This window comes from Podospora bellae-mahoneyi, assembly GCF_035222275.1.
Source record: "Podospora bellae-mahoneyi strain CBS 112042 chromosome 1 map unlocalized CBS112042p_1.2, whole genome shotgun sequence".
NCBI classification, from domain to species: domain Eukaryota; kingdom Fungi; phylum Ascomycota; class Sordariomycetes; order Sordariales; family Podosporaceae; genus Podospora; species Podospora bellae-mahoneyi.
This window is the reverse complement of record NW_026946360.1, coordinates 527,391-552,418: the sequence shown is the minus strand read 5'-3', so window position 1 is coordinate 552,418 and position 25,028 is coordinate 527,391. Positions and strand designations below refer to the sequence as shown.

Here is a 25,028-nt window from a genome sequence, read left to right as displayed (position 1 = left end):
AAGTGTCAAACATGTAAAAGGGCGGACCAACTTATCGGCGTTGCTGCAAGAATTTCGTCGTCAAGCCGAGTATTCAGAAACCCCGAGGGCGTGTAAACACCACAGGGATTGCCGGTAAAGACACCGTGAGACAGTCCGGAACCTCTTGTGAATACGTGCCTTGCTACCTATTCTATATCGTGTATTTCTGGGCATGAGGAAGCTCTCCATGTTTTTCACGTACAAGTCGTTGGAGGGGAAAAGGAAAAACAGAGAGCAAGTGTCAAGATGAAACGGAAAGAAGGAAAAATAGTCATTCTAGTATAGCGTATAGAGTAGTAAAAGACAACATAAGGGAGGAGACAAGAAAGGCAAACAAAACGAAATGAACCCGCTGATCCAAACTACGCGCTGGCTACCTTATATCAAATGTGGAATGAGAAACGGGCCCAGAAAAAACTTGAGTCTATATAACGAGAGAATCGAGAGAAAAACAACAGTGCCCAGGACGTGAAAGGGAGGGGGCGTTTTTAGTCAAGAATAATATCTTCACTATCCCCCTCGGCAGAAGCATCGCTCGCCTGGCCGGTGGCATTTCCGTTTGTGGCGGATGACTGGCTACTGCTAGTAGCAGAAGGCGAATGCGATCGAGATACTGAGCGTGATCTAGCCCCCCTTGGCGCCGGTTGGCCGTGCAGCAGGTGAAACACAGGTTGGCTATGTTGAGAGGCACTCCGGTCGTAAAGCTCCCAGCTCGCAGTCAAGGGTACAATCACCGATGCTCTAGGTTCCAAGTCGAGAAGAGTTTCCACGCCGAGATTCTGTGCCAATTCCTTGCGGAGGAGGTTGAGTTCGCGGATGTTGACTTCCTCGGGCTGCTTCCTCGAAAGGTTCTCAAGCATGATCTCCACGTTCATTGAGTTTGCCTTGTCGAGGAACCGGTCAATTAGACCTGTCTTTTCCTGGTCAAGGTTTGACTGTTCCGCAAGACTCTTGACTTTTTGGGCGCCTCTCAGAGCCCACTCCTTCAGTGGCAAGGGATTTCGGGAGAATTCCAAGGATGGCGCTTCATCGACTATCAGGCCGACCACGATGCCGAGAAGCTCGGTGTAAACACTTGCAAACTGGGCATGTGCCTTGTCGCTTGAAATGTTGTCTAGAGCCGTCGTTGTTTGCTCCCGAATCATAATCTGCTTTTGAAGAGCACACAAAAGAGTGCAGAAAATCCTGTTGGCCCTGGTGGTCTTGTTGTCGAGTCTCAGGGGATGAAACTCGCCATTTGAGAGCTCGGAAACACAAAAGTCCAGAGTTTTCAGCACGAGTTCCCATTCCAGCCGAGGATCAACGCTGGAGTCCTTGATTGCGGGTTGGGTGTTCTTGAACTGCTTCAGGAGCCCCCCAACGTCAATGGGCATTTCGTCCACGGCTGTCGGTTCATTGTACCTCTCCAACGCATAGCTGAATATTTTGTACATGAGAAGGTCGAAACGGTACTTTCTAGGCGTCAGTGTCTGCAGCTTTTCGTGGCCTGCCTCGTCTGCTTCGACGGTGGTTTTGTTGATGATCTCGACAATCTGTATAATCGAGCTTTCAGAATTCTCCGAATCATAGGTCCTCGAGGTGAGAATGCGGAAGAGAACACTCTCCCATGTGTTGTCATCAGTATCTGCCCACCTCTCGTACAAAAGGTCATTCTGCTCCAGCATTTGACGGGCAGCTTTTGCGTCGGCCTCGGTTTGTATGATGCAGATGCAGTCAATGACATATCGTCGTAAAAGTTGTCGTCTGATCTCCTGATCAGTAAAGTCGCCATGGCCTGCCGTGATAACCCTGTAAAGCTCCGCTTTGATGGCGAACGCATTATTCAAATCACCGAGGTACAGGAGGCCGTCTGAGAGAATGTGGGATGCAGCCAGTTGCTCAGACGAGTAACGTGAGAAATCAAAAGCTGGCCTTGTCGTGGGTGAAGGGGGATGAAGGGCAACAGACGAAAGGTCAGGTGAGGCTGGGTTCTGCCTCGAAAGGGGGGTGTTTGGCGATGGCTCATCCACGACCTGAGGCTGTCCTCCCTTGTATTTGCTGATATTCCATTTTTGTTTGCTAAAACGGTGAACATATTGACGCCGACTAGTTGAACCGTTAGAATATTAGTTGAACAGGGGCAGAAATGACCCACGATGCTTTGAAGTTGTATTCCTTTTCCATATACGTTTTGGTGTTAGTGAGCGTCGACTCTCTGTACTTGGCGACGATAACATCTTTATAGTGCTCCCAGCGTTCCTCCTGTATGCGTTTTGCGTGCTCTTTTTCGTGGGGGACGAAATTATCTCTCTCGGACATCCTGGCGTGTATTCGTCTTGAAACTCGAGACTGGTGCTTGGATCGAGACACTGGCTGTCCTACTTTGACTGTCATCGGAAGAGATTTGATGATTCTAAGCAGTTGACTCTTGTTCCTAATATACCCAATGCCATCGTGCCTGGCCGAAGACAAGCGAACTCTATCTTCTTAAGGCAAATGGAAATTGAAGCTCAGGTCGGTTCGCGGACGACCAAAGGAGAACTGGAAATTGTGCCTTGCGCCTCGCAAGGCGTCCAAGTCAACCCAATAAGCCGTATCTGAAAGGCGCATCCTTGGCTCTCATAAACGGTGAACAGTAGGATGCGGCCAATAGGAGCGAGTCGTATCATGCTGGACGCGACGATTCACTAATGCATATGCATACTGAGGTGTGCGCTGAGCCGCTTTGCCCGTCAACCCCAGGAAATAAATGTTTTGATACTGAAATGGAATTCCAGAATTCCAAAGCTGACCGCCACTGTTTCGCCATTTGTGGGCTAATATGCTGTGTATCAAATTGGGCGGTGATGAAAAAGGTGATGTTTGAACTGCCTCCTATGTGAGTGTTGGGAAAGGAGTCGAAGAAAGAGATTCAAGTACGGTGTCTGCCCAAAGTAAGGCAGCCTGGACGGAATGAGAGGCATTAAAGATTGTCCCCAACATTTTCCCCGTGTTTTCACCATGGGTCTATCTTCAGACTCAGCCGTTGATCTCCTAGAGATTGGGGCTTGGATCACAGATGGTATCCCGACCACATTCCGAAAGAAAAAACTCGAGCTCAAAGCACCATCGGCAGTCGTTTCCGCCGAATCTCAAGAAGACCAGCCGAACTCGCACACGAACGAACCGTCAAAGAAGCCCACACCGATGGTACCCGGTAGAGGACTTCCAGAACATCTACCAGAGATCAAGCTGGGAGAGCACAACTACGCAAGGGAAAAGCGGCCCACGACTCGAAGAAAGTACACTGGTTTCCCGCCGGGCTGTGAAAACAAAGCTGGCAGTTACGGAAAAGGGAACTGGAATGGGCGAAGCAACCGGCAATCTTTGAGTCCTCTAAGATACTCATGTTATTCGAGGTGAGACCCTTTCAGCCATCACGGACTGCCGTTGCTAACTGATGACAGAGGTAATACGCCTGGCAAGGCATCGGCTTCTGAGAGCAGCAGGTGTGGTGTGTAGGGAATGTATGTGTGCAGGTCGATGTATCGTGTAATTTCAAAGAAAAAACAGCTTGGTGCCCACAAGAATGTAGTGTACAATTAAGAGACCCGGAATCCATTTGGACCTAGAACATCATGCTGACAGTAGCGTTGCAACTGTAGTGATGGCACCTAAAAGGTGCAGGGAGTCCCTCACCAACCAGATGATGTGATACCGGGTGGGGCTACCAAAGCCGGGCGACGACATCATGCAAGCCACCTGCAATCCACCAGCCTCTTGACACTTGACGTGGCTGCTTAACTTTCAATGCCCAAAGGGTCCAATATGCCATCTCGAATCTGCCTTCCTGGTCGATATCGATGCGGTGTGCAGAATGCCATGAATTGGAAATGTACAATCTCTCCATCTAATGACAATAGCTCAATTAGGAAAGTGAACTTTTGACAGTCCGGACATAACTAGCAGTGTACATGACATGACGGGATTCCCAAACTCACCATGTCTCACCAAGCTGAACTGGATTTCCCGTCATCTCCAAGTTCAGGCAGGCCTCGTGATCCCTAATGGTGTTTGGAGATCGGCGATGTCACCTGCAGTGGTGGTCGGTCTTGAATTGCCCCGCACTTTTTTATAAGGTAGGTCCGAAATGACATCTGGCTGACAATGAAGCTTGTAGCTTAGATGGTTCGACTGTCGAGGAAGCCTTGGACTGGTTGGTTTGGGCTGAAAATGAGCGATACCAGAATGCTTGAGGTCCACAATCCTCATGTGTTTTTTTCTCGAAGCCAACACGAGGCGGAATTTGGCCTGGCCATTGAGGTTCACAACAGTCAAAAGTGGAACGATTCAAAGTGAACTGTGGAGGGGTATGATGTAATTGATTGAAATCAATGGCCAATCATATCATCGCTGGCCCGCAGCATCCTTCCTGTCCTGCATCTCGAATTCGCAACTTAATTGATGGACTTCATGTTGGATACTGAGCAACTCTGCAGTTATTGTCCATATTTCAGCCATATCGGGGGGATCAAAAATGAATTTCTCTCCTCTGTTCCATCGCTATTTTGGCATTAGGAGCACCAAACTTGGGAGAGTCTTACCTCAAACTGATCATCTGTCATAAACAAAACCAATGACGCAGTTGTCAAGGTGACCGGTTCTTCAACGGCAGGTAACAGGTAACGCATCCTATGTAGGCAAAGTAACACACCTTCATCCAATCCATCGACGCAAGACCACTGCTTCAAACAGATGGGGTGGCAACTTGGAGCTCAATAAGGCCAATCGGCTGGTTTTTGTTCAACCTGGAAATCTACAATTCCCTGCCTCGTGTATCCCAACGTGCTTTGCTTCCCCGCAACATCCGCAACACTGAAACCAGAAGTAAAAGGCAGCCACTGACGGGCAGTTTCCCGAGCATTCCATCCCGTCTCCACTACTGATAGGAAACCCTTCCTTGAACACAAAACACCGACCTTCCTACCATTGCTTCTTGACAACCCGACAATCCAGCAAGTCATCAACTTCTCGAAGTCCTGGAAATACACGCTGAACCGGCAAAATGGATCGCTTCCACCAAAGTACGCTTCGCATCCCACATCCCGATCTCAGGATCAATACTAACCATCGTGACCGCAGTTAACCCGTTCGCCAAGCGTGACTCCCACACTACAACCTCCATCACGACCTACAAGGTCCTCTCACTTCTCACCTGGCTCTTGTCCGTCGTCACCACCGTTTACTACGATACCCATGCGCCTGCCGACGGAAAATACCTTGGGGGTAACATTTGGCACCAGAACTATCATCACTACTCTGGCTTCACCCAAAATGCAGTCATTACCTCCATCTACTTTGTCGTCATGTTTATCCTCCAGTTGATCTATACCTCTCACCTCTTCTCCTCTGATGCCACAATCGTCAACGCCGCGGCTTCCGTCGGCAGCCATTTCATTCTCAACAACCTCCTCCATTTCGCCTGGGTTATGCTCTTTGTCCGGTCGCACTTTGTCTGGTCTGAGATCATCTTGATCATCAACTTCTTCAACCTGTCAAGCTTGTACTTCCGCCATGCGACTTACACCAAGCTTATCCACGCAGGAGCTGTGAGCTGGCCCTTGGCCTGGACGTTTGTGGCGATCTACTGGAATGGAGCGATCATGGTTCCCCATCAGCATAGTCTTGTTGCCAGGATCTTTGCCAATGTCTTTATTTGGAGCTTGTTGGGCTATGGCTTGTTCTTCATCTTTTTATACAAGGTATTTTCTTCCATCAGACAAAAAGAATACGGCGCGGTGCTAATAGAACATAGGACTACACCATGGGGTTTGCTCTCAGTGTCTTGTCAGCTTCCCTGGGCGTCGCGCAGTTTTTCAGACAGATCATTGCGTTCCAGTGGATCTTTGCATTCACCATCATGTCGGTGCTGTTTGTGGCTACTGTGTTGGTTGCCGTGCCGGCTTGGACTGGGCGGGAAGACTTCTTCGGCAATAGGAGAGAGCCTGTTGGAGATGCCGAGAGAGCGCCTCTGTTGGCTGACAATTAGGGGTTTTTGAAGAGGGTGAGGTACAGAATGAGTGAGAGCTGGAAGCGGATATGGAGTCGTCCATAAAGGACGAACGGTGTTTTAGTAATAGGGAATGGTTCAGGAGGCGGGGGTGGGGGTGGGCACAAAATTGCTGTACTGTTGAGTCTTACGAGGTCTCTTTTCTACAATCACAACATGTAACACCTTGTGTTCTTTTCTGTCCTGTTTCCAAAGTCACGATGTTTGCATGGTGTTTTGGTTTGGTTTGGTTCAGGTATGACGTAGGCGACATGCTTATCGATAAGAGTTATAGCCTATCGCGATCAGAAAGTTCTCGCTTGGCAGGGTTGCAACCGACAGGGGTGTGTGCTCAAGCTCAGAGCTCAGTTCTCTTCATCACGATCCCACGACCTTGACAAATTTTCTTTTGTTAACAGCAGCCTGAGATATGCCAAGATGAAGGGTGTCATACCCTTCCCGTTGGGTCTCACCCTGGGGACAGATGTCTGCATGATCCCCCGAGTTTACTCCCTCATCACCACAAACCAGGGCACGCCCATCATCCCCACCCTCGCCCGGCCCTTCAACGTGATCAACAATGTGGACAGGTTCACAAAGAAGCTGCTGACGCAAAACGAGAGGGAACGGTTGGAGGAGCTGCCCGTCTACCTCAACGCGGTGAAGGTCATGTCGTTTCGGGACGGGGTCGGTCCGGTAAAGCACAAGAATCTGCTTGGGAGACAGCGATCGGAAAGAAGGGGGGAGATTTGGAAACTGGCGGAGTGGTTGGCTGGGCGGTGGGCGGCGAAGGAGGCAGTGATCAAGGCTCATGCTTTTCGGGCGGGGACGTCAGCAGGGAAGGTCACGTTTGGGGGGGTGGAGATTGTGGTTGAGGGTGAGGAGAATTTGGGGAGGAGGGTGGAGGAGACGGCTGAGGAAGAAGGGGAGGGGGCGAGGGGGCGGGTGCAATGGAAGGATAAGGGGGATTATATCTTGGAGAACGTAGATGGTTTGGGGCCGAGGGCAGAATTTGGGAAGGTAACGGGACCGCCAGTGGCGGTAATATTAGGAGATGAGGAGGTGGGGGTGAAGGGGCAGGTGGCGTTGTTGAGTATCAGTCATGATGGGGATTATGCGACGGCGGTTTGTTTGGGATTCAAGCCCGATGCTTTCAATGGGAATGGGAATGCAAAAGTCGAGGGAAAGAAGAAGGCCCGGTGAGGAACAACTTTCAGATACATACACGATGCCTGTCAATCTGGGGCACTCTAAGTATGACGCATGACAGCGGATTGTACGAACACCAAGATTTTCAGGAAGCGAAATGTGAAAATCGAATCACGACATGTACGGGTCATCTTGAGTCTCATTTCTTTTGGTCAATTCCTTTGCTGGAACTGGTGGATTGTACTTCCCTGCCCGAGCACTGTGAGAGCTTTGTTGTTATAAGGCAGGAAAAGAAGATGACATCGTGTACGACCTTTCGTAAACTCTCCAGTGGCACAATCACGGTCAATAAGAATGGCTCCTTTTCAGATCGTTGTTGCAGTAAAGTGAAACACTTAGTAGTTCTATTTTGGTATGCGTTGTTGAGTTTCTCATCTGCAGTTGGTTTTTGTTCTCGTATTGCCTGCCCCTTGGGCTATACACAGAAGCTTTCAGTGCCCTCGTAATAATGGTATTATTCCACCACTGTTTTCAACAAATAAGATGGCCGTCTAGCGCAATGGTAGCGCGTAGCCCTCCTAACAAGGAGATTCAAGGCTAAGGTTGTGGGTTCGAGTCCCATGATGGTCGATCACTTTTTCCACTTTCAATAAACACTAAATAGTATATTTTTGCCTCTGGGTTGGCTTCAGATACATGCATATTACCTTCCCCAACCCGTTTTTCCCCAATGCCCCTTCAGAGGTAATGCCTTGCTCCCCATTGGACAATGACAGCGCAACAACTGCTCCCAGTGGACTGTGGAGTCGCATCAGCATCAGTCGGAGCTTCAAGCTTCAAAGAACTGTGATTCAGACAAGATTGTTGATAAGCGGGGCTGTGATGGCAAGTTTGAGGGCCATTGGAAAAGATGAATTGAGTTTAGTGAGGGTATGAATGGCCTCGTGGTGTGTTGCAACGGCCTGAATGGCCTGCTTGGCCTTGTCTTGTTGCTCTATCACTCCTTGAAGGCAGGGCGGGGCATTTTTCTTTTCTTGACTCATCATCACCGTTGAACTCTCACTTTGTGCTATCGCCAACCCCAACGGGCCGAGGCGAGGTAAATCTAATTTTTATGTGTCGTTCTGTTCAAACAACAAAGTTTGAGCATCTTTTCACCACATTGTTCTGAGGAATCTGCTTCATCAACCTACAAACCACCAAGACAATGGCCTTCACAATGCATTCCCACTCGGGCCAATTCTGCCCCGGCCACGCCGTCGACTCGCTCGAGTCCATCATCCTCCACGCCATCTCCCTCGGGTACCAAACCCTCGGCCTGACCGAGCACATGCCCCGCACCTCCGTCTCGGACCTCTACCCCGAGGAGCTCCTCCCCACCCCGCAGGCCACCCTCGACTCCCTTTTCCCCCGGCACGAGGAGTACCTCTCTACCGCGGCCGCGCTCCAGCAGAAGTACGCAGACAAGATCCACATCCTCATCGGGTTCGAAGGGGAGTGGATCAGAGGGGAGGAGTACGGGTCGCTGATAGGGGAGCTGGCCAAGGACGCGAGGGTGGATTACTTCATTGGGAGTCTGCACCACACGGCTGGGATTCCGATTGACTATGACAAGGCGCTTTACCGGACAGCTGTTGAGGCTTGCGGTGGCACCGAGGAGGGGCTGTATGAGAAGTATTTTGACGAGCAGTTGGAGATGTTGAGCGCGCTGAAGCCCAAGGTGGTAGGGCACTTCGACTTGATTAGGTTGATGAGTGAGGATCCCGGGAGGGAGTTGAAGTCGAATCAAAAGGTTTGGGGGAAGGTAATCAGGAATCTGGAAAAGGTAAAGGAGTTCGGGGGGTGGCTGGAGATGAACACTTCTGGGTTGAGGAAAGGGATGGCCGAGGGGTACCCCAAGAGGGAGATTGCTGAGGAGTGGATCAAGATGGGAGGCAGGTTTACGTTCTCTGACGATAGCCACGGGATTGGGCAGGTGGCGACGAATTATGTGAGAGGGTTGGACTATCTCGAAAGCTTGGGAGTACGGGAGGTTTGGACATTGGAAAGAGAGACACACCCAGGGACTGTAGACGGAAAGAAGAGCGGGCTGAGAGAGAAGAGCGTGGCGATTGATGACTTCAGGGCGAGTTTATCGCTCCCATGATGGAGATTGGATAGGAAGGAGTTGTTTTCAATGTAGAGCGACGATGGAACTAGACGTTGGATTGTCAAATAGCTGCTTGAACCATTGCCAGTTTGATTGTGTAATGCATCAACTAAGATCATGGCAAGAATGGAGGCGTCAAGATGCGGTATTCCGAACGGTTTCTAGGAAGTTGAGAGCTTGACACAGGGATCCAAGAAGCTGGGATGGCCGTGACACCCATAACCTTGCAAATCGTACCACAGCTGATTATATCCTTCCAGAATGCTTAAAGTAGGATTGGTATAGTAGGCTGTTGACGAGCACAGTCTCGAAAAATGAATGATCCCCGTGGATATGGTTCGAAGGATGCTGCGATTCATCCCCGGCGGTGGATTAGAAGGAGCGGTTTCCTTGGTAGAAATAACCTGAACATAAATAAGGGTTTTCCCCAGGTCTCCCTAAGAATCAGCGCCATCTTGTCGAGACCCTGAGACTTCCCTCTCCCTTCTCACCAACCGAAGCTGGGAACAGAGAAACATGTTGCTTCTTAAGCTCACCATATGCTGGACGTAAGCACATACGACCATAGGCAGTTGAATACACGGGATCCCGTCCGCTCTCCCCTAGTTAAGCAATTGACCGCCAGACCAGTACTCAGGTGGGTGACCACTGGGGAATCCCTGGTGTTGTATGTTTTTCGTGTTTCGTTTTTATTTTTTTTTCCTGCTTGTTGGTGTAAGTAATTTGGAGATTGGAGATTGGATGTTGTTGTTGTTATTGTTGTTGTTTTGCAGGTGTTTGCGGCTCTGTTTAGGCCCGTTGGTTGGTTAGGTGTTAGCATCCCCTAAGATAATCTTTGGGTTATGTATTTGCTAGGGGAGAGTGATTGATGTCCCACCCTCTTTTGCTCGTTGCATAAACCTTTGGCAAGAACTAAGACCAAAATAAGATTGATTAACAGTAAGAAGAAAGTCGCAAAAGCTCCCCGGTCAGCTCCCTCATGAGTAGGGGAGGTGATTGACTACCAAAACCCAAGGCTTTTACTTCAGATCGAACAGGTGCTCACGGTGAGCCGGGGGGGGAAGCGGTGGGCGTGAGCGGCTCCAATCCCCTTACCAGTTGACCGCAAGGGTGTTGGGATGAGGGTACTAGGGCTGGCTGAAGATTGTGGCTGTCGACCTAATACATTAAGCCCAAGCTCCTGCGCCTCGCTTCTGTAGTGACTGCTTGTTGCCCAAAACCCTCGATGACCGGGCTGTGAGGACCGTGGTTGCGTTGGCTATATGCTGGCTTCGCGATACCAAGGTTTCTGGGAAGCCATGGTCCTGTCACCTGTTCCTTGCCCGAGTCTCCTAATTGTTCGTCGTAAACGACTCATCCCGTTTGGTTTCTGAACAGGAAGACCTCCGTCTATGTGTTTATCTTATGTGACGTATCCGTTATGCGTCTTTCAATCTGTCTCTCGGGGACTGTCTTGTCATTGAGAAGCCTTTTGGTCGAGTACCCATCCTCCCCGCTGGCTGCCGAAGTCTTTCACGCCGTCCCCTAGGTACGGGTCGCGGCCATATTCGAGGTTTCTCGTCTTTTGCCTTGGATATTGGCTTCGAGGTCGTTATTTTGCTATTGCCATCTGTTGATGCCGATCCCTTCACCCCTTTCTGATCCCTTCTTCCTTCCTTGAGTCGAAAACAACGGTCATCATCACCCTCTATAGCCATAAGAAATTGGAACATAAAAGCAAGGTGACAGTCTGTTTTCTTTATATCTCTCTGCCTTCCCCTTTCCTGGCTCCCTGCCGCCTTCTTTTGCCTTGTTTCTTCCCGAGGTCCTCGAGTCCCGTCATGAAGCTGACCACCCTCAATCAACACCATACACAGCCGCAGTGTCTTCTTTCTAGCCACAACACACCGGGCGCCGTTTAGCCAAATTTTGCTTTCTCATAACCTCTACTTTATCTCAAACTTGACGGCTCACCATAGCGGTGATGCTGGTTCTTTTTGTGACAACAACGACAACGAGGCTGAGGTGACATCTTGATAGCCGATAAGAAAGACGCCACAACAACAAAAGCCTCACGAAAAGTTCAACTTGAGCCGGCGTCTGAGAGTTGACCGAGGCTAAAACACCAGAAACAAACTCCTCCCGTAACCTCAAACTGCGGCCAGTGTGAGAGATGACAGTGAGGTCAGCTGACTTAGGACTTGTCCAAGAAGGACGAGCCCAGAGCAGCACACAGACAGAGAGACACAGGTGTGTGAACCTACGCTGATCCCTTCCCGAAACCCCCAGATCCTTTCCCAAACCACCTCACCATCCCATCTCTTCATCTCATCTTCTTGACCACTACCACCCATCACCTCATCCCCCATCAGATCACCACATCAAAGCCTGTCCCTGTCTCCCTCTCATCTCACATCCCAATTCCTTCTACTGCATCTGGAACATCTCGAACACACAATCCGATATCCGATCCGCTCTAGATCTCTTCTTTCGAGAAGACCTTCCATCCCGACGGGAAGAAGAGCTCGCATGAATCGGATATCCTCATCAAGCAACATCCGTCCTTCACCTTACACCAGATGCTGCAGCAACGGGATGATTTCCCGCTTTCTATGCTGCGTGGCAAGCAAGGATAGACCTAGTTCTGACCTCGCCTTCCTCTGCTCTACTGGAGTCCCATCTGTCACCAAAGGAAAAGGGCATGTGTGTACGCCATCAAGACGTCTGTGCCATCTACCACTTGGTATGCAGTCATTTCCCGCCGTCACAGTGTCTTCCAGATCAAGACCCCGACGCAACTTCATTGCCGTCATGAAAGAGTAATTGCTGCGCGGGCTTGGGCACACTGCAAAGGCGAGAAGGAAGATCATCATACCCTCCCTCAACCTCACCGGCCTACTCCGATGAGCAACAGTGCCCGTCCCAACGGCAGTGACCCAGATCCTTGATCGTCTCCTCAGGTTGAGATGAACATCAGATGGTAACCTAACGACAGAAAAAGGGGTAATAAACAATACCGTTATTGTTTGGCAAGGACGGGCCAGTTCATCTTGAAGCTGCCTTCTCGAACTGTGTGAACGGACTTCGCCGTAGAGGTAACCAACCAACCCAGCGGTGGCAAGAGAGCAAAGAAAGAAAGCATTGAACCGAATGTCCGCTCTTGCATCCCCCCCCCTTCCCCTCGAGCCCCAGTCCCTGCCGCAGAACAAACTGCTTTGCCTTCCCAAGATCACGGGATAGATATGCGCAGCAGCAGAGCAACACCGACCAGCGATTGGATCGGCATCTCCCATTCCAAAACACGGATCTGGTCTGGGGGAAGTCTGCCGTTGAGTTGCCGCGTCCCTCTGTCTGCTTTTGAGCCGCTTCTCTCCTACAACTCTCCCTCACCCACCCACCAGCCACACCCGAGATAAAAAAAAAGGAGAGCCTCATGATATTTACCAGCCGTCTGTCCCAAACCGGATATCACAACCGACCATTTCACGAGCCTGGGAGGATTATTACCAACCAACTGAACGAGATAACTTCCGCTGTTTTCCAACGATGAAGCCAAAAAAAAAGGGGGAGGGGCGGACCAGAACTGAGACCTCAGGTGAGGGAAGCATGCAAAGATAAGTCAGGGGGGGGACGGCAAGCCGCAATGAACCTATACCGAGGCACCGAGGCACCGAGGGATGAAAATAATGAGACCGTGTATCTGCATGCTGCTGGAAATCTGCAAAGACGGCTTGGGGATGTCATAGCGGGCAGGAGGGCGATGCGGTCAACTCCCAAAATGCAACAACGACAACGATGATGATTGTCGATTACAAAGTATCTACCTAGATGCAACGTGATCTAACAACAAAATGTCCAAAATGGTAATCTTCTGGAAAGAAGGATGTCAGATCCACCTTACCTATCGATATGCCATCCAAAGGGTTCAATTCAAAATGAGTCTATAATGCGTCGAGTACCTAGATGGTAGGTGGTCGGAAGTCGAAAAGCTACGTGGCGAATGCCAGCCAAGAACTGTGGCTCTTTGAAACGACGGAGCTATTCTGGCTGATGTTCATTCATGCGGAGCTACCAGCAGTATACGTAGCAAAAGTTCAGACGATGGGTTTGGGTTCGGTATGAACGGTGGTCCCCTTCGAAGAGAGAGATGAACGGTGGATGTTTGATCAACTTGCTGTTTTGTGGATTACGTTATTCCCACCCATTCGAATCATTGCGGGGTGACCCTTGCTTCCCGCTCTTGAACTGCTGGCTGTCGTCTTCTCATTGTTTCGTGGGCACCGGCAGACGGCAGATATCTGCAGAGCACAGGCGAACTCGAAACACAGACTGTGTCAGTCCAGTCAACTTCTGCCGCTCTCTTGGACTTTTCGTTGTGCAGTTCCAACGTTGCTTCACCGGCCCTCCGACCGTCGATACAAGAGGCATGGCGGGCATTGTGCTCGACGTCTTGTTGCAGTGCTAAGAGGCAGTAGCTGTCGTTGCGTTGCTTTGCAAACCAAGCTGCCATGGAACTTTACTTGATGGAGAACGGAGCAAGCCCTCTCCCACGACATCCGAAACATGCATCTAGGTGGATACCTTATCAATTCCTCCCAGGCAGCGGCAATGTCTAGGTGATCAGGACATGCCTCTGCGTGTATGTGTAATCGCCAGGGTGCTGTGCTGCTTCTGATCCAAATGGGACGACAGATCTGCTCGGAGAATATCTCGTGATGTGTCTTGTAGACAGAACCCCAGGATGAGGTGGGCCATCATCAAGATCATGTGCTGCTTCCCCTCACTCTTGCCAGCGACAATCCCTCGAGCTATCTGGACTGGGTTGGTGATCACAGCCTCGGAACCACAGTGGTGGCCAACACATGTTCTCTGGCCGTCCAGGGTACTGCGATCCCCAGGATGGTGCTTTAAAGGAACGCTCTCGGAATACCACCCAACTCTCTTTCCCCGCAAAACCCCTCCTGGGCTTAAGCTTTGAAGATCGTACAAGTGCCGTACGAGGCCGGTAGGATGGGACTTTAGGCGGAGCACCCTTCCGTATCGAGCTGTGGCGTCTCGCTGACTACCACTACAGCACGAGGTAACGGGACTTTACGCCCGGAGCAAAGTATTACCGTTTTCGACAGCCTGTTCGCCTTGACCTTGATCTTCACCTTGTTTGACCGTTGGGTTTGGATTAGTTTGGCTCTTAACCTCTGCTGAACCATCGAAGATAGGTACTTCCGGTCCCCTGCGTACAATCTGATTCATTTACAACTGAGACCAGCTTCCGGCAAAGCCCCCTCAAGCCGTACGGGAGAACCGTAGGTATTGATCACGGTGCCATGACTGTCATCTCCAGGGGTATTGTCAGGGCATCTCTTGATTGCGATAGCCCCCCGCTGTCACGCTTGAGATCTGCCGGTGTTCTAGTGCATGTCAAACTAGTACTAATGCTTCTCTTCGGAGCTTTTCTCAACGGGCTATTGACATTGTTGAAGCGTGGTCCCTGACCGTGGAACACAATGCGAGACATCGGTCACCAAGAACCACGGTCTGGCCTCTGAAATGGCGACTCTGCATACAGTGATCAAGGTCTGTTGATGTCGCCGCGGCGACCTTGCAAATTACGCCGTAGATTAAATCCAATATCAGACCGCTCTGCTCTTCCGACGATAAAGACGATGGAGCGTCTGCTGTAGAGAATGCGGCGCCTAACTAACCCACGTTCGGCTCTGTCAAGCGCCTTCCGCCACCAGACCTCGAGGTGTGTTTGTCGTAACAGTAGCTGGGGGAAGTGGTAGCTGTCACCATATCCAGCCACTCGTTCATCGGCACACCGCACGTGGTGTTAAACTGCATGCATGTCTCATCCATTTTCCCGACGTGATCACCGCGGGTTAGAATCCGCGAACACCATGCAACGAAATTGGCAGTTTGTTGGTAGAGTATGGCATTCTACCACCTGGTCATAACAAACTCCTCCGGCGTTGGAGATAGATAGCCACGATGGCAGCCGTTCCCGGCGTCAAAGATATGGTCGCACTGAGGAACCGCCTGTCGACCAGGTTCATCGCCTACGTACCTGCTTGACACCTGCAGCTCAGGTACGCAAAAGTGCGGGACAGCGTGCCGCTGACTGATCGCCGCTGCCGTCCTGAGGCCGTCTTGTCCGCTGGGGATTAGACGGCCCCGGGAACTGGAAGCTTTTCTGGAAAGCCGGCCCCTTTATTTTACCTTTGTTGATCTGCAAGACTGAAGCCCATGAAGCTAGGTGGTGGTCAGCTAGATCTCGGAAGCGCTTCAACCACTCTTCAGATGAAGACTGATGCCGACCACGGACGACACGTAACCTAGTGATATCCAGATCCCATGATCTTGCCGGAAACAATGCCGCTGTCTTGGCACAGGATAGGTTCGGTCTGCGGAGAACAGCTTGATGGCCACGAAAGGAAGGTGAGTAGAACCTATTAATGAAGTCCGGTCTTCCGACTCAAAGATTGTCGCTTCAGGAGGACAGGGTTCACACACATGTGTTGTGGCCAGATGGAAAGACGGTCCCTGTTCCGTAAAGTGCAGCGGGGTGTGCCAACATGTAATATATGGTTACCCCAGAACCGATCAACAGAACGCACCTTTACGGGTAGATACCGACTGCAGCCTGTCCCCAAAACAGCGTAGGAGAGGCGAGACAATCTAAGATGTTGGATTCTTTCCATGTGGCAGGGGGGCTCCGGCAGCTGTCTGACCTGGGCAGCTCTGTCTGTCGAGGTTGTATTGTTGTATGGTCCTCGCGGGAGCTGGGTAGCGGGGTACAGCGGAGACTTTGATCGGCAGCTGCCGATGACACCCCAACAGGGTTGATGGGTGTAGCGAGGAGAACACCACATTGACTACCCATCCATAGTTTGTGGGCTTGTGTGTTCGCAGCTAGGAGCCTGAAGGATTGCTGCGAGACGGAGCAGGAGAGCAAGGAAGAGTACTTGTCAGACACTCTCGCTCAAGCCCAATTCCCAAAGCCCGACGAAGACTAAGCGTCATCCGCGTGGTTGAGGCTCGCTTTGAAATTCCATATTAGGAGTGTTAATTCACGTCCTGCTGGAGGAACAGTTGTGTTTGATGGCTGAGCCTGCGGAAGCGGGCTTTTTTGTTTGTGCAGTAAGTTGTCGTTTGAGAACTTGGATTGAAACAGTCTGGAAGGCTGGCATACAGCGGACTAACTCCTGTGGCTCGCGCACGCCACGTGGGAGCCACGGAAGAAAGGGAGCTTCCCCAGAACAGAGTAGGTACCACCTGCAAGTCGAACGTATCCGAATCGAGTTCCCCTGCAAGTACATGCTTCGACTGTGGTTCCGACCGCGACACAGCCTTTCAGGTTGTACATGCCTCTTCTTTCTATGTCCACTTGAGGAGTGAATATTTGTCGCTGGTCTGCAGTCGGCAGAAGAAAGTGATCACCTCTGATGGTAAGAAACTTTTGTCGACGTTCTTGTCGTCGATGTGGACGGGGTTTCGGGGCACGCTCCTGCAGTGGGCCTTTTGGAGAAGCATCATTGGTTGACGGCCGCTCGGAACCAGACTTGGATCAAGAGGTCGTTTGGTTTGCTGGCCAATCAGGGGTATGTAAACATCTCAACGGTGTGGGCACGATCTTGCGTGCATGTGGAGTTTCGGTCCGCCGGCCGTTGAAGGATGCGCTACGCTAGGATGGTGACGATCCCGGTTCCCGTTGAAAGAAGAAAACCGATTTGGTGGCGCACACGGCGTCCGGCTCCTGCCCGACTTGTCTGTTGTTGGTGGTCTCCCGGCGTCATCGATCAAATAGTAAGATGGCCGGCCTCCCTCGGTGATGAGTTGTAGGTTGGCACCCGAGAGCATTGACAATGCGCCTCCGTCATCTCACCGCTCGGTGAGAACTGGATTGCACACAGACTCTGCTTGTTCTAGCGTGAGGTCTGGTGTGTGTGTGGGTGACATGTGGCGCCGGTCTCGACCAAGGTTTGTGCAACAATCAAGGAGCGGCACTTGCGGAGGAGTGTTCCGCGCGCCGTGTGCTCCGCCGGTACCAGTCACCCCCAGGCCAGCTATAATCCGAGTGTATGCAGCTGAACACACAGGAGACACAACGAGATCCTGGGAGCTTTGAGGCGGCGCGGATGTCCCCAATCAGTACCGCAGCCAGAGTCTGATCTTGACCATGTTGGCAATCTGGCGATCCAGGTACCGACTGAGGCAAGGCTGCACAGCGACACCAAGGTGGTAAGGTGTCATGGTCCATACTGCACTTCTCGGTGGTGAAGAGCGGCAGTGGTAGCCAGGTGTTGGATGTGCAAGCAGAGTAGGGGACTGTTGGTGTTTGACGGCAGTCATATTGTCGGGACCGAAGAAGGGGCGTAGCAAGAAAGTTGTTCATCGCTGTCTATGTGGTTTTTGTCGTCAGTAAGCCGGGATAACTCTTACAACAATATTTTGTTATGATCTCGCCTATGTACTCGTATTCCTACTCCGCGCTAGACTTTCTTAGACAGACCGGAATGCCGCTGCCGGGGGCTAGTCACCGTTGAAATGACATTGTGTTTTTGGTCCCAAGGGGAAGTCTTGAGATGCGTGCATACATTTAGATTGCGGTCTAGTACTATTGGTTCCCGGACATCAGGTCTGTTTCAACAAACTAGTCTTCCTCCTTCGCTGCTATCTCGGCCGATAATTGACGACATAAGGTTTCCGATATTGGCATGCCGCCTGGAGTTGGATGTCATAGCAGAGGCGCCAACCGGTTTTGCAATTTCGAGAAGGAAGACGATTCGGGAAACATCTGCGGAGAGAAAGAAATACTGAACAATCAGGTGTTTGTGAAAGGTAATGTCATGTGGCACCACAAGTCGCCTTTCATGGTTGTCAATGCAACCGGGATCGACGAAGGAGGGGATGGGAAACAACAAAAAATTTCGCCTTCGCGTAATGAAGTTACTATGCATCTCCAATGGCCGGAGCTTTGCGGATGTTCCCAACCGACGACAAGTTGGGGAATCGGAGATGCAGCTCACCTCAGACTCAGAGAGTGCGATGCGAAAGAATGTCCCATCCAGGCTACAGTCAGTCAGTCAGTCGATCTACTCCTTCCTTGAGAACCTGTATCTAGGACACGGCGGTGAACTGAGTGGGAGTTCCTTTTCCTTGGAATATCAACCTGGAATGTTGAGCAAGAGGCAAGTGCTGCCCGCTTCCAAGGCTGTCGAAGAATTGAGAACGAGCAACCCTACCTGTAGAAAATTCCACCATTCAAGCGTAGTGACAAGCCCCGATCGAAGTGGGCGTCGCTTGGCGAATGCTTTCCTTTCTTGGCTTGACGAGCCCCCCATCTTTTCATCTGCCATCTGCCGTGCTCCATCGACAAGGCCCGAATCTCGACACCCATTCTGTAGCCCACAATCTCAGCTGGGCAAGCTGGGCGTCCAATCGATATCCTCTGCGTCAAAGTGCATCAAGCACATCATGTTACCTGCCACTCAGCGTCACTGATGTCTGTCATATCTGTCACTGACACAGGCACTCTGCCAGGCCGGTCTCAGGTCGCCACCGTGTACATATCGTCATCTCCGTGATCGCCCTCCAACATACACTATGATGTACCAAATCCGGAGTCACTACTCTCTTGGACGAACGCAATATCAGACCCCTTTCTGGACCGTCCCCTGTGGTGGCTGGAGTCGCCCGACACACAAGAAACGCTTTCCTGCTGCCTCCGTCCCCAGATGCTTAACAGCAGGCACATATACCTAACGTCTTATACTTACCATGCGCGGAATAACAGGCGGACCTATGGCGTCTGGCGGGACGGATCTGGATGGACGTTTGAGCAAGTCTGCGGTACGATAGCTCTTCCGCTTGTCCAGGGCGTGAGGAGAAGTCGATGGCAACCCTGAGCGACAGGGGGGGCAGTAGATGTGCAGCAAAAGCACGCAGGACGTGCAGCGGCTCTGCAGCAAGAGACCCCTCGAGTAACTCTTCCGAAAGAGGGAGATTTGGGTGTTACTCGTCACTCGCTACATTGTCATTTGGTGGTGGTGATGGTGGTGGTGGTGGTGGTGGTCGAGAGGCAAGAGATCCATGGGTGCCGGATCATGGATGGCCAACCGACGCAGTTTGGTTCTGAAAATCTGAAAGCTCCGAAGCTCCATTACGGCATCACCCATGACAGCTTTGTTGGCCGACCCCATCTTTTCTCCCCGGCTCCCCCAGTGCTCCCCAGACTTGCCGCCCCAGCTTCCCCAGCTGCTGGCGGTGGGCAGCACCCACAGAAAAAAAAATCCCCAGCACAATGAGGTGATGACTGTCCCTCGGCGACACTCTGGCCGAGCGAAAGCGATGCCAAGGCCACTATGAGCGGGGATGGCACAGTCCACACGCGCCAGCAGCATGCTTCTCCGCCGCTTCCAGTGCCATCGTCTGCGCAATTTGTCAATTTTCTAAGTGGAGGCTCGACACCTTCAACCTGAAGCGATGAACCGCAGCATCCAGGGTGGAGTGTTGCAGGCGTTTTGCGAGGAGCGAACCCTCCTTCAGCGCCTGCCATCGCCTGTGCCGAGCGGCCCAGTGCCAGGAGGGCAACCCCAGGGCAGGGCAGACGAGGACGACCCTCATCGGAGTGTTTCTGTGGGCAAGAAACAGCTCGTCAGGAGTGCCAGGTGCCTGCCGCATGCCGTCTTCGCAACCTTTATGCTGGCACTCCGACGATAGCGTCGTCGACTTTCTCCACCAAGACCAGCTTCTGGGACCCCTGCCCTGATGGGCCATCCTTGTCTTGGGTTGCTCCAGACTGGCTGGCAGATGAAGACGAGGCCCATATATCCTCAAGCAGACCCTGAGGTGCCCGTTTCCCCAGAGTTGCTGCTGTTGCCTTTCTTTCACACGACGCTACCCGCCCCGCCCTCCCACCGCACACCTCGCTCACCCCCATATGCCTCCCGTCCCGCCGCTTATATTGCGAGGGCAATATAAAGTTGATACTTGATATTGTGCTGAACCAGAACCTCGCGCCCCGGTCACCAATCGTAGCCGGCCTGATCAACAAGCTCAACCGTGGCTTTCCTGCTCTGTATGCACGCCAAGCAGACAATACAGACTCGCAGAAAGTACCCTGGGGAAGCAGGAACAGCTCGAGAAAAATTACCGACTTGCTACCTTGCTCGATTTGGATATCCTTTTGTCCTTTTGGCGCGCCTGTCTCGCTCCGGCCCCTCTTCAACACTATACGGCATATCGTCAGAGACTGAGAGACCGACAAAGCCATCACGTTCGTGACGGTCCACCGGGAAGACAGACGAACGACACATCTGAGGCCTTCGGGAAGACGTACCTCAGGTCGGCTTTTTGGTTCTAGGGGTTCGGGCAGAGCTTGAGAAACACGCTCCGGACTTGTCCAGCAACCACAACCGGCCCAGCCGTTCCTCGTCTTCACACCCCCCCTCCTCTTGACCCCTCTCCTTGTACGTTGAAGATCCATCTTCCCTGCCCTCCACGTTCTCGACAAGGCCCGTTTACATGCCGTCACGCCCTGTCGGTTGGCCTGCCGTCTGCTCCTGTCTCCCACACCCCAACCCCGCCATGCGGGTTCCTCCTCGCTGCACCCATCTTGCAGATGGCCGTGCCGCCTTCTTTCATAACCGCGTTGATCCCCTCCCACTGTTTTGGTCTCTGTTATGCTCTTCTGCAAACCGTTAATGCTCATGCTGGTTACTGACCATTCCCTACAGGGAAGCTCACTTCGGTCCGTCAGACTGCCGCTGGTCGTTATACTCCCGGCAGCTCATCAGCTTCCATCCGCCAAGGGGAGATATAGAAGCTCCCACTTCCCCATCCTGGACCTTGACGACTCCTTCTTGTCGTCTCTCCTCTCTACCCATCCCAGACGTGGCTACGCTTCAACCAACTGCCTGCACTCGCTCGAGGCCGTCCGTCTTTATATCCTCTAATTCACGATCTTGACGATCGTCAACCCCTTATTTCTTAATCCGAACACCCTCCTCACCGCCACCACGCTTTACTCAGAAGACAACAACGCCAGCCGTCAAGATGTTATCCAATCCTCTCCACCGGTTTTCTCCTTACCATGCCATCCCCGCGAACACACTCATGTCTAATGGCCACGTTCCGGGAGGCCATCTTCACCCGGGTGGACTCGATGGCTTAGCTCCCGGATCGCACTACGCCCTCCAGCAGCTTCAACAACACGTCGGTGTTCACAATCCACACCTCGCCAGAGCAGGGTCTCAGCAAAAGCACAGGCAACACCCATATGGTCCTTCCTCAAGGGCTACAGGGGCGGCGGGTCCTATCCGCAGGAGAATTAGCAGAGCCTGTGATCAATGCAACCAGCTTCGGACAAAGTGCGACGGCCAGCATCCCTGCGCCCATTGCATTGGTGAGTTTCTTTTGGTGTTTGTGAATACCTAACATGATCCTGACAACCATAGAATTTGGCCTTGGCTGCGAATACATCCGGGAACGCAAAAAGCGAGGAAAAGCTTCCAGAAAGGATCTGGCACAACAAGCCGCACAGCAAGCTGCCGCGGCCGCCTCTTCAAACGGTCAAAAATCCCCAAGCCAAGGAGGCGAGAACGGGCAGGCCACCGAGAACGGAAGCGATACCCCAAGTACCACAAAGCAGGAACGTCAGTCAAGCTCGGATGAGAAGCCGGGAAACGATGCCGAAGAGGCGATTAGAAGCCAACGAACAGGGAGCATGGACAGCTTGGCCGAGATTGCCGCTCATCAGGCTCACATGACGAACCACCCTGGCGCTATGGATCGCGATCATTTGGACAGCCCATCAGCATTGGACCTGAACGGCTATGGCAATGTTCACCCGGCATACGAGCGTCAAATGGGAGGCCATATGATGAACGGCCCTCCTCATGCTGCGTACGGCTCCGCCCAGGGCGGCATGTCGAGCTACCCTGACCTTCCGTACGCTCTACAAACCCAGAGCCCAACTGGCTACTCAGCAGGTGGCCCCAATGGCTTCCGCCTTGGAAACAGCCCTCTTAGCGCCTATCCTATGGGCGGAGAGCCAACATCGCCCGGATGGATGAACATGTCATCACCACCTCCACAATTTGCCTCGCACGTACCGCAAAACAATTATAGCCACTCGCCGCTGCGGTATCCGGTTTTGGAGCCGCTGGTTCCGCATCTGGGCAACATGATTCCGCTCTCCTTGGCCTGCGATCTCATTGATCTCTACTTTGCGAGCTCATCATCAGCCCAGATGCACCCCATGTCGCCATACGTTCTGGGGTTCGTGTTCCGAAAACGGTCGTTCCTGCACCCTACTAAGCCTCGTCAGTGCCAACCAGCTCTCTTAGCAAGCATGCTTTGGGTTGCTGCCCAAACCAGCGAAGCTCCTTTCTTGACGAGCGTCCCCTCGGCGCGCGGCAAGATTTGCCAGAAGCTTCTTGAGCTCACCGTCAGCCTGCTCAAGCCCTTGATCCACACGCCCTCCGAAGAGGCGTCGCCAGTCTCGAGCCCCATTGTGGATGGTGTGGCCCTAGGCGGTCTCGGTGTGGCGCTTCCTGGCTCCATCAGCATGGACGCTCTCACGGGCGAGTCCGGGGCGTTCGGCGCTGCCGGCTCTCTTGACGATGTGGTTACCTACATCCACCTGGCCACAGTGGTCTCTGCCAGCGAATACAAGGGCGCCAGTCTTCGGTGGTGGAACGCCGCTTGGTCATTGGCCCGTGAGCTCAAGCTCGGTCGCGAGCTGCCTCAAAACGCTCCATCCACCCGTCAGGGCGGCTCTACCGACAGCGAAGAAGGCGAAGAGCGTGGAGAGATTGGGAGTCTTCAGGGAGTTATCACGGAAGAGGAGCGTGAGGAAAGGCGACGGATCTGGTGGATCGTCTACATTGTTGACCGCCACCTCGCTCTCTGCTACAATCGCCCCCTGTTCCTCCTTGATATTGAGTGCGATGGTCTGTATCAGCCAATGGACGACACCGACTATCAAAACGGCATTTTCCATGCCTACACGGACCCCAATGTGCTCGCTTCAGACCCCGAGTCTTCTCAAAGCGTTCGTGGCCGAGGGCCCTGCTTCGAATGCACAGGCCACAGCATCTATGGCTACTTCCTTCCCCTGATGACCATTCTCGGCGAGATTGTCGACCTTCACCACGCCAGGAACCACCCCCGCTTTGGTGTTGGCTTCCGCTCCTCACGGGAGTGGGACGATCAGACATCAGAAATCACTCGGCATCTCGAAATCTATGAGCGGAGCTTGAAGAGATTCGAGCAGCGCAACCTGAGCCTCAGTGCGCAAGCGCAAGCTGCCGATGAGAAGGCCGCCGAGGCTGCCGGTGTTCCTACGGCCAACGATATGCCTACTGATATTGGCACCCCATCGGTACACAGCGTTCACAGCGTCCACACCAACTCTAGCCGGATGACAGAGAGCGACATTCAAACTCGCATCGTCATGGCCTACGGAACTCATGTCATGCACGTACTACACATCCTCCTTACCGGCAAGTGGGATCCTATCAACCTCCTCGATGACAATGACCTCTGGATCAGTAGCCAAGGCTTCATCACCGCCACTGGGCATGCTGTCTCAGCCGCCGAGGCCATTAGCAACATCCTCGAGTTTGACCCCGGTCTTGAGTTTATGCCTTTCTTCTTCGGCATCTACCTTCTCCAAGGCTCGTTCCTTCTCCTACTTATTGCCGATAAGCTGCAGCTGGAGGCGTCTCCAAGCGTGGTCAAGGCCTGCGAGACAATCATCCGCGCCCACGAGGCCTGCGTCGTGACACTCAACACAGAGTACCAGCGCAACTTCAGCAGGGTCATGCGCAGCGCTCTGGCCCAAGTTCGGGGCCGTGTTCCCGAGGACCTCGGCGAGCAACATCAACGCCGGAGGGAGCTGTTGGCCTTGTACCGCTGGACAGGTGACGGCACTGGCCTAGCGCTTTAGATGGCACACCCCCCTGTCTTACGCTCCCCAATATTCGCCCATATACCCCCTTATCTCTTGGCATTCGCCCCAAATGCCGAGCTACACTTATATATATCTTCTATTTATTTTCTAATTCTCGCTATACATACACGGTGGGCTTTGGTGGTCTTTGTTTTGGATGGCGTTTTTCACACTGGCTTGTTCTCAAACCCCAAAAGGGAAGGGGAGGGGGAGGAGGGGTTTGGATGGTTGGTTGGGTTTTTTTCTTGATGGTCAGGTTGGGCTTTCCTTCGGTTTCTCTCGGCGGGTGGCGATGGCGGGCTTTCTGTGGGTGGGTGGATATGGTGGGTTTTTTATGAACTTGTGAACGAAACTTTTTTGGGATGTCAGCCGATCGACCACATTACACGGGAATCAAAAACGGTCTGGTTTGTATTTTGGAATTTAGGTGTGTCTGTCTTTTATTGGATTTCAAAATAGGTTCAATGTCCTCTTTTTTCCTACGACGATGTTCAACAATGTGTATTTGTGCCATACAAAAAGGTTGGGTTGGGTTCTGGGCGTTGTATTCAACTTTTGGCTGCCAGTTTACCTTTGCGGTTTGACATTACATGTAGATATTTGTGTGTCCAATGCAAGCAAAACATACTTTACAAAAGCCTGTTTTGAGTGTATCCAGCAGAGGCTGGTCTTGATCTCATGACCACGCAGAACTAGACTGACCGACTTTCCTGCAGCCGTTGGCACAAGTCGCTCAATGGAGTGGGAATCCCACAATGTAACTATCATGG

At 52.2% G+C, this 25,028-nt stretch overlaps 5 protein-coding genes and 1 non-coding gene across 6 annotated transcripts; 4 read left to right on the top strand and 2 right to left on the bottom strand.

The window, feature by feature from the left end:
• Nucleotides 1-11: 11 nt before the first annotated feature.
• QC761_123050 (uncharacterized protein) lies at nucleotides 12-4,226 on the bottom strand. Its single transcript, XM_062875566.1, has 2 exons — nucleotides 2,156-4,226; nucleotides 12-2,106 (listed from the first exon to the last, which is right to left on the bottom strand). The coding sequence occupies exons 1-2, from the start codon at nucleotides 2,392-2,394 to the stop codon at nucleotides 510-512; spliced, it is 1,836 nt and encodes a 611-aa protein (XP_062736141.1). The 5' UTR covers nucleotides 2,395-4,226; the 3' UTR covers nucleotides 12-509.
• Nucleotides 4,208-6,127, top strand: QC761_123040 (uncharacterized protein). The gene is made up of 3 exons (XM_062875565.1): nucleotides 4,208-5,063; nucleotides 5,122-5,741; nucleotides 5,795-6,127. The coding sequence occupies exons 1-3, from the start codon at nucleotides 5,045-5,047 to the stop codon at nucleotides 6,026-6,028; spliced, it is 873 nt and encodes a 290-aa protein (XP_062736140.1). The 5' UTR covers nucleotides 4,208-5,044; the 3' UTR covers nucleotides 6,029-6,127.
• Nucleotides 6,128-6,466: 339 nt separating this feature from the next.
• QC761_123035 (uncharacterized protein) lies at nucleotides 6,467-7,231 on the top strand (the record flags this gene model as incomplete). Its single annotated transcript, XM_062875564.1, has 1 exon — nucleotides 6,467-7,231. The coding sequence occupies one exon, from the start codon at nucleotides 6,467-6,469 to the stop codon at nucleotides 7,229-7,231; it is 765 nt and encodes a 254-aa protein (XP_062736139.1).
• Nucleotides 7,232-7,722: 491 nt separating this feature from the next.
• On the bottom strand, nucleotides 7,723-7,807 carry QC761_0026500. Its single transcript has one exon. It is a non-coding gene; the product is annotated as a tRNA-Arg (tRNA).
• Nucleotides 7,808-8,384: 577 nt separating this feature from the next.
• QC761_123030 (uncharacterized protein) lies at nucleotides 8,385-9,323 on the top strand (the record flags this gene model as incomplete). The annotated part of the gene is made up of 1 exon (XM_062875563.1): nucleotides 8,385-9,323. The coding sequence occupies one exon, from the start codon at nucleotides 8,385-8,387 to the stop codon at nucleotides 9,321-9,323; it is 939 nt and encodes a 312-aa protein (XP_062736138.1).
• Nucleotides 9,324-10,371: 1,048 nt separating this feature from the next.
• Nucleotides 10,372-24,819, top strand: XLR1 (Xylanolytic transcriptional activator xlnR). Its single transcript, XM_062875562.1, has 2 exons — nucleotides 10,372-21,708; nucleotides 21,761-24,819. Exons 1-2 carry the CDS (start codon nucleotides 21,360-21,362, stop codon nucleotides 24,253-24,255), a joined length of 2,844 nt encoding a protein of 947 aa, XP_062736137.1. The 5' UTR covers nucleotides 10,372-21,359; the 3' UTR covers nucleotides 24,256-24,819.
• Nucleotides 24,820-25,028: the final 209 nt, after the last annotated feature.

What these genes read in the sequence shown, in the direction of transcription:
- QC761_123050 (XM_062875566.1), bottom strand. Translation starts at nt 2,394, where the DNA reads ATGACAGTCAAAGTAGGACAGCCAGTGTCTCGATCCAAGCACCAGTCT. An exon ending in GAATACAACTTCAAAGCATC is followed by an intron (nt 2,107 to 2,155) that starts GTGGGTCATTTC and finishes CGGTTCAACTAG; the next exon opens with TCGGCGTCAATATGTTCACC.
- QC761_123040 (XM_062875565.1), top strand. An exon ending in TCTTCATCTTTTTATACAAG is followed by an intron (nt 5,742 to 5,794) that starts GTATTTTCTTCC and finishes AATAGAACATAG; the next exon opens with GACTACACCATGGGGTTTGC.
- XLR1 (XM_062875562.1), top strand. Translation starts at nt 21,360, where the DNA reads ATGTTATCCAATCCTCTCCACCGGTTTTCTCCTTACCATGCCATCCCC. An exon ending in TCCCTGCGCCCATTGCATTG is followed by an intron (nt 21,709 to 21,760) that starts GTGAGTTTCTTT and finishes TGACAACCATAG; the next exon opens with AATTTGGCCTTGGCTGCGAA.